Below are 12,527 nucleotides of genomic sequence, written 5' to 3' on the forward strand. Positions count from 1 at the left end.
CATTATTAGAATCATATCAAGGAACAGGGAGGAAATTTTTTATGCCTATATTTACTGAGAAAACTACTGGTTTTTACCTATTGCATATATGCTAGCTTTTGATTTTAGATAGATATATTATCCTACTAAAAATCCCTCTATGACTATACTTTGTAGAGTATTTTAAAGCATAAATAAGTATTGTACTTTGTTGAATGTTTTTTCTACATTACTGAGGCAACTGTGTGGTTTTGGGTGTGTGTTTTGTGTCTTTCATACAATTAATTATATTAATAGTTTTCCTAATGCTGAACCATCCTTGTATCCTGATACAATTCCAATTTGATCATAGTGATTGATTTTTTGGCTACATTGCTGTAACTTTTTTGCCAGGATTTTATTTATAATTATTGAATTGATATTTATTAGCAATATTGGTCTACAATTCTTTTTCTTTGCTTTATCTTTCTCTAGTTTAGGTATTGGGTTTACATTCGTCTCATAAAATGAGAATGATATAGTGCTTTCTTTCATAATTTTTCAGAATAATTTGAGTAGCAAAAATATAAATTGTTTTTTAAAAGTCTGATAGCATTCTCCTGTAAATCCATCTGGATCAGGAAATAGTTTTTTTTTCCCTTTTGTAGTTTATTTATAATTTATTCAATTGCCTTTTCTGAAGGATTATTTAATGTCATTCTTTGGTGTTTTGTTAATTTGACTAGTTTGTATTTTTTAAATAATCCTCTATTTTTTTGAATTCTCAGCTTTGTTGGCATGTGTCTGTATATAATAGATTCTTATCTTCTTTGTAAAAATTTTTTCTGTTTGTTTTCACTTCACCTTTTCCTTTTTTATTTTGTTAGTTTGCTGTGTGATTCTTATTGGGGTTTTTTTTGTTTGCTAAATTTTATTTTTTCTAATTGTCAGGTATTTATTTTTTCTCCTTCTTCCTCTACTCTGTTAGAAAATTGAAGAAAAAAACAAACTCTTGTAATAAATATGCATGGTCAAGCAAAACAAATGTTCATATTGTCCATCCAAAAATGTGTTTCATTCTGCATATTTAGTCCATCATCTCTCAGCATTCTTTATTACCAGTCCTCTGGAACCCTGATTGATCATTGGTGTGCTCAAAGTCTTTGTCCTGAACCCTCTTCTCTTATCCCTCTATGTTATTTCACTTGGTGATCTTAGCTCCCATAGATAAAATTATCATCTCTATGCTTATGATTCTCAGATCTACTATCCAGTCCTAATCTTTCTTCTGACTTCCATTGTTAATAGTATAAATTGTTCTCCTGGCCCTGCTTAATTCACTCTGCATCACTTCATACAAGTCCTCCCAGGTTTCTGTGAAACCCCATCTTTTCCACCATTTTATATTATAGTGCAATTAAAAATAATTGGTTTATTTCAAATTCTTCTATGGCTTACCAACGTTTTCCAGATGTTCCAGTTGCAAAGCCTGTATACAGGAAAGCCAGCAAAGGGGAAGAAGCTAATTCAACCATCATGGGAACTTTAAAAATAATATAGGTTGGTTTTATTCAAATGTTGAAATGTTATTTTTTTTAAATATCTACTATTTGTTGTGACATGTATGTTTTCAGGATGGGTGGAAGCCTATTTTTGTAAGCAGCAGATACAGTCTCAAGACTCTTATAAGAATTCATCTCTATATTTGATATCCTTTTGATTATCAAATGTGATGGAGATAACAAACATTCAGGATAGATGCTAAAAAGGCAGTAGATTCAATATTTTCATTGCCTCTATCACCCTGAGTCTACAGGAGCTGTAGAATGACGAAATGGAATTTATTTTTAAAAAAACCTTAAAATTTGTACTGTTTTAAGTGGCCAGATGTTATGCCCATAACCCTTATGAGTGTGATGTCCTTTGCCTTCAGGAAATATTGGACTTTGTCTACCTGAGATTTGAATTATCTGCAGCCAGTTATCTGACCTACGACTGATTGATAACCATGTCTTGAGTTCTTGTGAGTCGCTAATGAAATGTGTCAAAGTCTTCCATATGCAGGTTCATGCTACCTTGACTAAAAAACTAGAAGAATCATTATTTTGTCCAATCTGGTGAGTGGGTCCAAGTGAAACTATATCAACAAAAATCCTCATTGAAACCCTCATGGAAGGGACCTTTGTCGAGTTCTTCTCACCACCAACACCAGTGTAAAATGCCCAGGTCAGCTAATTTAGCTTCATGAAGTTCTACAAGATGGAGAGTCCCCGGGGGGGATATTTGTACTTGATTGTTGCTATATCCTTTAAAATACATATAATTTATAAAAGCTAATTGATGTTCAATGATTAAATGGAATTGGGGGCTGGTCATTGGCCCCTATTAATGGAGGGAACACAGCTGGTAGGGTACAATGGCAGTAGACAAGTTACACTAGAGAAGAGACACCTCAACCTTCAGGGTAACCTGGGACCCGAGGAAGAGATATAGCCAACCTGGCTCTAGGAGAGAAAATCAGAGCATACTTACCATACTAAAGATGGTTCTAAGAATAGAAATATAGCAGTTGTAATGCTTTGTTGTTGTTCAGTCGTTTCAGTTGTATCCAACTGTTTGTGACCCCATTTGGGGTTTTCTTGGCAAAGATCCTGGAGTGCTTTGCCATTTCCTTCTCCAGCTCATTTTACAAATGGGGAAACTGAGGCAAACTGGGCTAAGTGACTTGCACAGAATCACTCAGCTAGTAAATGTCTGAGGTCAAATTTGCACTCAGGTCTTCCTGACTCCAAGTCCAGTGCTCTATACACTGTACCACCCCACCTAGCTGCCTATACTTGTAAAGCTACTTTAAATCATAACGAAGCACCTCTGTAAATAATGTAAGTCAACTTTTTAGATCTAACTATAGCTTTAAGCTCCAAGAGGATAACCAGTGGGATTTAGGATCCTGGCTTGGTTCCATTTTTGTGTCCTTTCATTCCACTAACACTTAATACTGATTGTTCAATGTCTTATAATTTGCAGTTAATAACCATTGTTTGGTATCTATGTTTAGGGTGGGATAAGATGGAGGGCTGGGTCCAAGTAAGTGGGCCTGAGTAGTTTGTTCTCCTTTAAAAAGGAATAATAATAATGATAATAATAATAATAAACTAATATTTATATAGCACTTGAAGGTTTACAAAGAACTTTGTACATATGTCACTTGATCTTCACAATAGACTATTACAGATGTTAATTTTTCCAGACGGAAAAAGTGAACCTAAGAGAGGTAATAAGTCAGGGTCAAACAGGTGTTAAGTGCCTAAGGTAGTATTTGAACTCTGGTCTACCTGACTTAAAGTCCAGGCTCCATCCACTACACCATTAGGAAACAAAAAGTAAAACCATTAGGTAGCATATATAAGGGTTTCCTCACTTACTTAAAATAGGCCAATTTGTTTGACCCTAGATGCCATAATTTCTTTCTTTTTTTTTTGTTGCTCTTAACTTTTCTATTTAGTATAGTTACATGTAAAAACATTTTTTTTTTTTGGTATTCGTTTTTAAAACTAGATGCCTTAATTTGTAAGACCAATCTTGCCACCCCTTCTCCCTGCCTCCAATTCTCCCCATCTGGATTCTCAGAGAGAAGTTTATGAGACAAAAAGCAGAAGAGTTTCATTTCTGAAATAAGAACAGACTGCAAAGATCAGACATACGTATTATGTGATCAGGAATTTCCTAGTCACAACATCACAGAATTGGAGAGCTAGAACATAGATATCAGAGATCACCTAATGGCTAGATGATTGAGCTAGATTCTAGCCCAATTGCCACATTTTTCAGAGAAGGGAACCAAGGGGAGTAACAGAAGAGACATTTCTCCCAAATCTGGGGTGGGACACACCTCCTAGAAGTACCTCCTTCCAGGGGCTCTGTCACTTCAAGCTTTAAGGTATTTTGCTCTCTTTCCCACTCCTTGTGTGATATTCCCCCACTCAGTAAACTAGGTTCCCTTCTCATCTGCTGAACTAGCCAACGGTAGACTTGAGGGTATCAATTGAGTCAGCACTGCGCTTCCGACCAACCCGGAGAAGGGCATTCCTAATGACCTCACAGACAGAGGGGGCAGCAGCAAGCCGGGCCTCAGCCTCAGGAATGGAACATCGAAAAAGGAGGGTCAGTAGTGCGATGGGGATCACCTGTAGGGAAGAGGAGCAAAAGTCTGAGGTTTAAGAAGATACAGTCTATGGGTTCACCAGGAGGATCAAAAACCAGAAGGTGACGGTGGGCTTGGGAACAGCAAGTTGGGAAGCAAGATAATACTGGTAGTAGCTACCAGACATGGTAAATAATAAAAACTAATTTAATAGGACTTTAATTAGAGGATCCATTGATCCATCTGATGAGTAGCCCCAAACAACGGGATGAGATTACAGGGCATGGATCTTTATGGAAATAAAACCCTTCCATAGAGGTACAAATGCATGAGTGATCCCATGCTGAGAACTCTTCTGATAAGTCCCAAGAGAATGGGGCTGCCTCCAGGAAGGCTAGCATCTGAGAGTGGGGATTGGGTGGGTGAACTCTTGCCTTTCCCTGTAGTCTATAAGAGCAAACTATAAAATGGCTCTCCCCCTTTTCTTCTCCTTCTGCATTCTCGCTCCCTTGGATTGCCAAACCAGATTGTGGCTTGGTTACAGGGAAGGAGAGGGAATGCATGAAAGATGATCTCCTCCCCTCCAGGAAAGGAAAGTTCATTCTCTGGAACTATAGTGTAACCTGTCCTTCAAAAAGTAAATAGCCTGTATCAGATTGTGCTCTCTCTTGGGGAGAGGGAGAGGGAAGGAGGGGGAGAAAAATTTAAAACTCAAAAACTTATGGAAGTGATTGTTGATAAATCAAAATAAATTAATAAAAAAAAAGGAAACAGAAAGGCAGAAGGCAGCCCAGAGCTCTCTTCACAAGCGTGCCTGGGCAAACACAGGCCAATTACCATGTGCTTCTCCTGGGACGTTTTCTACTCCCAAGGGAGCAAGAAGAAGGAAAAATCCCCTCCTACCCCTTTCCCTTGCTGCTCGTTGGTCTGGAAGTCCATGGGAAAGAATGCAAGAGGAAAAGAAAAGGGGTGGGGGAGAAATTTCATAGCTCTCTCTTACAGATTTCAGAAAAAAACAAGAGTTTATTTACACACACATACACATACAGTCACCAGTCCCTATGTCCTCTCAGCAAGTGGCTGCAGGGGTGGGGAGCCTTCGGCCTCAAGGTCACATGTGGTCCTTGAGTGTGACCTTTTGACTGAGTCCAAGTTTTACAGAACAAATCCTTTTATTAAGAGGATTTGTTCTGAGAAGTTTGGATTCAGTCAAAGAGTCCCACTTGAGGACCTAGAGGGCCACACATGTCCTCGAGGCCACAGGTTCCCCACCCCTGGTAGGGCCATGTGTACTTCTAAGGGAGGTGTCCATCTAACAAAAGTCAAGGCCTTGTAATCTTATCAAATTGATTAGGAGATTCATCAAATTGACCAAGGGCTCCATAATCAACCCTCTTACACAGGGCATAAGACAAATTAGGGACAGAAGTGTACTAGGGAGAAAGAGAAGAGTCTAATACCTGTTCCTTTTCTTTCGCAATCTGAATGTGGTGGGAAATAGGTGCTGCCTGGATCTCCTCCGACACTTCTTGAGGGAAATGGATGGCCTTGAGTAGACTCTCAATGCATTGAGCCTTGGCCTGTCCTGAAAACCGCTGCAGGAGGAAGAGAGAAATATTAGAATTGGGAAGGAAGACCAAAGGAACCAAGAAGGGGAGCTAAGTAGGGAAAAGTGAGGAGAGAAATAGGTGGAGGTTCCAGAATTCTCCATGAATTAAGCCCCTCTCTTAGAGGGAACTTATGTATAACCCCATGCAAACAAAAGTAGCATTAAGCAGTGACTTGAAATAGTGGATTCAAACCAGCAAAACATTCACATGTGGTCTTTCCAATTGCAAAAATACCTAAGTGTCATGCTCTACTCCGGAGATCAAATAAGGTAATATGTGAAAAGTGGTTGGCCATCCTTAAAATCCTACATAAAAGTTAGCGATTGTGATTTTAATTAATGAGATTTTTTTAAAAGGATATATCTCTACCCAGTTACTTCTAATTCACCAACAGGCAGTCATTTGCTCACAAAGAGGTTACTGGTAACCAGCCTCCATGGCTCTTTCTGGCATCTTCCCCTCAATAAGTTTCTGAGTCTTGAATCTTCTGAGCCCCTTTCATAATCAATACACCACATCTACATTCAGCATCACCATTTGGGTTACCCATGGGGGAGCCCTTGCCCATTCAGAAATGCTTTCTACTAACACAAATTCTAAAATCAAAAATGAAGTAAAAATATTTTGGTCATGGTGTAGGTCAGGGATAAGTAACCTCATGGCCCAAGTGCCAGTGGGTAGGGCCTGAGGCAACTTCTGATGAATTTCTACTACTCGCCATCATGCACAACACTTTTTTTTTCTTTTTCTTGCTTTTCTCTCAGTCCCTTCTCCCTACTTTTATCGTTCCTGTCCCTTTCCTCCTTTTCTCCTCTCCTACCTATGTCTTAAGTCTTTCAGTGACACATCAGATAACTAGGGGTATTACTTGGTTCTACTAGAATATAATTTGTTGCTCCCTAGTCTAGATAGTTCTTCCATCTTTACATTCCTGCCTTACCTATGTCTAGGAACATGATAATCATTATTTCCTATCTTTCTAGTCTATGAGTATCCTTCAAGGGTCTGTCTCTATATTTTTCTTTCCTTATTCACTCCCCATGAAGTCCACTTATGCTTTCAATTGTCACCTCTATGTGGGTGACTCTAAAATTAACTCCCCAGTCCTCATCTTTGTGCCTCATTACTTTATTCTTATTTACCTACAGAACTTTCCACTGGGATGTCCTGCCATTTCCTCAAACTTCACATGTATAAAACTGAATTCACCCTTGTCTCCACCCTGTAAATTGACATTCCCTCCCAACTACACCACTTCCATTAGGTCTACATTTCTTCCAGGATCCAGGTTAGAAACTGAGAGAAATGATTATTAATAACCAATAATTTGGGGAGATAGTACATGATAGTAATGAGATTGAATTAATTCTCTTCAATCTTGGTCATACCCCATCCAACCTTACAAGGAATTTAATCCAAGATGGGCAAGCTCATTGTGTTTTACTTGGATAAGGATAAGGATAAATTCTTTGATTAGATTGCCCAAAGCAGGGGGTGGTCTGGGTAGAGAGATGAGACTCTCTGTCCAAGAGTGACAAGATGTCACTCTTAGCCCCTCATTTTAATATAGCCCACCTCCAGTCTATCCTATGCCTCAAAAAAAAATCCTCTGCAAAATACCCTGCAAAGGGAAGCTAAATGGAACAGTGGTAGAATGCTGAACTTGGAGTCAGGGGGACCTGAATTAAAATACAGTTTTAGGTACTAACTGTGTGATCCTGGGCAAGTCATTTAACCTCAATCTGCCTCAGTTTCCTCATCTGTAAAATAAGGATAATAAAAGCACCTACTCCAAAGGGTTGTTGTGAGAATAAAATGAGATATTTGCAAAGTGCTTTGCAAACCTTAAATCACTATATAAATAATAGTTTGATTATCCAATACTTAGCACAATAGCTGGCACATAGTAGGTGCTGAGAAAATTCAATTGAGTCTTTATCATTTTTATTGATCCTATTTATAATTAATTGATTTTGTCCTGTAACTGCCTAAGTCATGGTTCTTTGTCTCTGAGCTCAGTTCAGAAATTCAGTTGGATTGTAAGGAGTTAAGTTTTAAAATCCAATTATCCTGCTAAGTGCTATTCTATTCTTGCCTCAAAGAAATCTACTATCCTTGAGAAATGCAGATGGATCCCATGGAGTCTGGTCTAGTATCTTTATAACACCAAGCTATCCTTCAAGGATGTCTGATTTGCTATCCAAAGAAGTCTGGGCCACTATCTTTGACCTTGTAGGTAGACTCAAACAATGAATATTTCTTAATCACAGGGGGTAAGGAGGGGGTTGTTGCTAATCTCTCATTCCTTACTTCCAACCAATCATATTGTCTCTCATGCCTCAGCTAAGTAACCAATTATGTTGTCCTCAACTCCATGATATCACCTACCCTGTTCTGGTCTTTGTTCCAACCTTATAAAAATTAGTCATCTTGGGGTCCTTGGCTAACTGAGGCAGATCCATTAACCCATTCTATACAGGTTGCACCCCTATTAATAAATGTTATCTTAAGGGCAGCTAGGTGGCACAGTGGATAGAGCACTGGCCCTGGATTCAGGAGGACCTGAGTTCAAATTCAGCCTCAGACACAACTGTGTGATCCTGGGCAAGTCACTTAACCTCATTGCCTAGAACAAAAAAAAAAGTTATCTTGCTCAGAGAAAATGTGCCTCGGGCTACTTTTGTTGAATTTTACTCAGATGGTGCTTAATAAATGTATTACTATTCACCTCCAGAGAGAGAACTAAGCATTTTTTTAAAACTTTCTTTATTTTTCTTGCCTTTTTCCTCCAACATGGCTAATGTGAAAATATATTTTACATGATTTTATATGTATAATAGATATCGTCTTTCTTAGTTTCTCAATAGTTGGGGGAGAGGATGGAGGGTGGGAAAAATTTGGAACTGAAAATTAAAATTAATTTTTTTTTTAAATAAGTGCTTGGGCAGCGGCAGTGGCAGTGGAAATGGCAGTGGCTGCTTCTGCAGCTCTTAGCTCACAGATGGTGGGGGGATTGAACAACTGGTCAGAAGAAGATTACAGGGGTCTCTCTGCTGGCACTGAGGCAGGATTATCTTGCTTTGCCCATGCTTGGATCTGGGTCCCAATCCTGGGTGGCAGTCCTGGGCAAGGAGGAGCACTGGCATAGCAGAGCTTGTGGCAGCAGTGGAGAGGGAACCCTCCTCACAGTTCCAGGGCAAAAAAAGAGTGCTTGTGGTCACTCACAGGCCAGAACACAGGCCAGGAGAGGAGTAAACACCTCTCCTTAGATCATACCACCTTGGTAGAACTGAAAACTTATAGGTCCCTAAAAGTATCTTTGAAAACAGCTGCACAAAACCCCTGAAGCTTGGGACAGTACGCTCTCCACACTGGAAGCAGAGCCCTACCTTAACAAAGATTCAAAAAGTCAAGTAATTGGCTGGGAAAATGATCAGACAATGGGAAAAAAAAAACCCTGACTATAAAAACTTATTTTGGTGACAAGGAAGATCAAAATAAACACTCAGAAGGAGACAACAAAGTCAAATCTCCTACATCCAAAGCCTCTAAGAAAAATATGAATTGGTCTCAGGCCATGGAAGAGCTCAAAAAGGATTTTGAAAAGTAAGTAAGAGAAGTAGAGGAAAAATTGGGAAGAGAAATGAGAATGATGCTAGAAAATCATGAAAAATGAGTCCAATGACTTGCTAAAGTAAAGGAGATCCAAAAAAATTTGAAGAAAATAACACCTTAAAAAATAGTCTAGACCACAAGGCAGAAGAGGTCCAAAAAGCCAATGAGGAGAAAAATACCTTAAAAAGCAGAATTGGTCAAATGGAAAAGGAGATCCAAAAGCTCACTGAAGAAAATAATTCCTTAAAAATTAGATTGGAGCAAATGGAAGCTAATGATTTTATGAGAAATCAAGAAATTATAAAACAAAACCAAAAGAATGAAAAAAAATAGAAGACGATGTAAAATGTCTCATTGGAAAAACAACTGACCTGGAAAATAGATCCAGAAGAGATAATTTAAAAATTATTGGACTACCTGAAAGCCATGATCAAAAAAAAATCTAGAGTTCATCTTTCAAGAAATTATCAAGGAAGATTGCTATGATATTCTAGAAACAAAGGGTAAAATAGAAATTGAAAGAATCCACCAATCATCTCCTGAAAGAGATCCCAAAAGGAAAACTCCCAGGAATATTATAGTCAAATTCCAGAGTTCCCAGGTCAAGGAGGAAATATTGCAAGTAGCCAGAAAGAAACAATTCAAGTATTGTGGAACCACAATCAGGTTAACACAAAATTTAGCAGCTTCTACATTAAGGGATCAGAGGGCTTGGAATATGATATTCCAGAGGTCAAAGGAGCTAGGATTACAACCAAAAATCACCTACCCAGCAAAACTGATTGTAATCAACTAGGGGAAAAATTAATATTCAATGACACAGAGGAATTTAATACATTCTGGAGAAAAAAAACAGAGCTATATAGAAAAATTGACTTTCAAATACAAGACTTGAGAAGAATGAAAATGTAAATAGGAGAGGAATCATAAGGGACTTATTAAGTTAAACTGTTTACATTACTACATGGAAAGATGACATCTGTAACTCATCAGACCTTTCTCATTATTAGGGTAGTTGGAGGCAATATACATAGATAGAGGGCACAAGGTGAATTGAATATGAAGGGATGATATCTAAAAAACAAAATTAAGGGGTGAGAGAGGAATGTACCAGGAGAAGGAGAAAGGGAGAGGTAGAATGTGGTAAATCATGTTACATAAAACGGCAAGAAAAAGCTTTTACAGTGGAGGAAAAGAGGGGGGAGGTGAAAGGGAATGAGTGAAGCTTACTCTCATCAGAATTGGCTTAAGGAGGGAATAACATACATACTCAATTGGGCATGGAAATCTATCTTACCCTATAGGAAAGTAGGGGGAAGTGGATAGGGGGGTAAGAGAAGGGAGGGCAGATTGGGGGAGGGGGCAATCAGAAACAAACACTTTTGAGGAGGAACAGGGTAAAAGGAGAGAATAGAATAAATGGGGGGTGGGATAGGATGGAGGAAAATATAGTTAGTCTTTCACAACATGACTATTGTGGAAGTGTTTTGCATGACTACACATGTGTAACCTGTATCAAATTGCTTGCCTTCTCAATGAGGGTGGGTGGGGAAGGAAGAAGGGAGAGAATTTGGATCTCAAAGTTTTAAAAACGAATGTTAAAAATTGTTTTTACATGTAACTGGGAAATAAGATACACAGGCAATGGAGCATAGAAATCTATCTTACCCTACAGGAAAATAGAAGGGGGAAGGGATAAGAAAGGGGGGACAGTGATAGAAGGGAGGGCAGATTGGGGGAAAGGGTTATCAAAAGCAAAACATTTTTGAAGAGGGACAGGGTAAAAGGAGAGAGAGGATAGGAAAAATGGGTAGGGGGAATAGGATGGAGGGAAATGCAGGTAGCAATAGTAACTGTGAAAAAAATTTTGAAGCCAGTTTTTCTGATAAAGACTTCATTTCTCTAACATATAGAGAATTATGTCAAATTTATAAGATTAAGAGCCATTCCCCAATTGATAAATGATCAAAAGATATAATCAGTTTTCAGATGAAGTAATTAAAGCTATCTATAGTCATATAAAAAAATATTCTAACTCACTATTGATTGGAGAAATGCAAGTTTAAATAATTCTGAGGTACTACCTCATACCTATTAGATTAGATAATAGGACAGAAAAGGTAAATGACAAATGTTGGAGGGAATGTGGAAAAAATGAGACATTAATATACTGTTGTCAGAGTTGTGAATTGATTAAACTATTCTATAGAGCAGGGCTATAAAACCATGCATACTCTTTGACATAGCAATACCACTACTAGGTCTGTATCCCAAAAGAGATAAAAAACAAAAAGGAAAAGGACCTATATGTACAAAAATATTTATAGCAGATCTTTTCTGGGGATAAAGAATTAGAAATTGGGAGGATGCACATCAATTGGGGAATGGCTGAATAAGTTGTGGTATGTAATTATGATGGAATACTATTGTACTATAAGAAGTGATGAGCAGGATGCTCTCAGAAAAACCTAGAATGACTTACATGGGTTGATACAAAGTGAAATGTACTGGGGACAAAGTAACAGCAATATTGTACAAGATGATCAACTGTGAATGACTTAACTATTCTCAGCAATGCAATGATCCATGACAACTCTGAAGGACTTGGGATGAAAAATACTATCCATCCCCAGAGAAAGAACTGATGGTGACTGAACACAGACCGAAGCAATTTTGTTTGTTGGTTTTTTTCACTTTATTTTTCTTGAGTTTTTTTTGTCTGTTTTCTTTCATAACATGACTATTATGAATATGTTTTGCATGACTACACATATATAACCTATATGAAATTGCTTGCCTTCTCAATGGGGGGGGCAGGGAGAAAGGGAGAGAATTTGGAACTCAAAGTTTTAAGAACAAATGTTAAAAAAAAAAAAATGCTCGTCAACTTGACTTGGTCATTCAGCCTTCACTTAGAGATGTCCAAAAAGGGGGAGCCCACCACCTCCCAAGACAGTTCATTACATGTTGGATACTTCTAATTGCTGAGAAGTATTTCCTGATATCAAATTCAAATTTACCTCTTTGGAAATTCTACCCATTGCCCCTTGTTCTACCCTTTGGGGCAAATTTTTTTTTTATCAACAAACACTGTTTGAATGATTGATTTCTTTAACTTCCTCTATAACAGATGGTTTCTTCCAATACAGGTGTACACACACACACACACACACACACACACACACACACACACACACACA

The 12,527-nt window shown here is 38.2% G+C and overlaps 1 protein-coding gene across 2 annotated transcripts in view; it reads right to left on the reverse strand.

Moving 5' to 3' along the window:
- Nucleotides 1-3,595: 3,595 nt before the first annotated feature.
- The window catches only part of GCKR (glucokinase regulator), a 28,873-nt gene continuing 19,941 nt past the window's right edge, over nt 3,596-12,527 (reverse strand). For both annotated transcript variants that reach the window (XM_027850536.1, XM_027850535.1), the window contains 2 exons: nt 5,563-5,697; nt 3,596-4,145 (listed from right to left, as the gene is read on the reverse strand). In XM_027850536.1, the coding sequence (XP_027706337.1) occupies nt 3,975-4,145; nt 5,563-5,697 (306 nt within the window). In that variant the 3' untranslated portion in view covers nt 3,596-3,974. The remainder of the gene's footprint in view (nt 4,146-5,562; nt 5,698-12,527) is intronic.

Source organism: Vombatus ursinus, unplaced genomic scaffold (assembly GCF_900497805.2).
Source record: "Vombatus ursinus unplaced genomic scaffold, bare-nosed wombat genome assembly UNPS02009062.1, whole genome shotgun sequence".
Lineage (NCBI taxonomy): Eukaryota > Metazoa > Chordata > Mammalia > Diprotodontia > Vombatidae > Vombatus > Vombatus ursinus.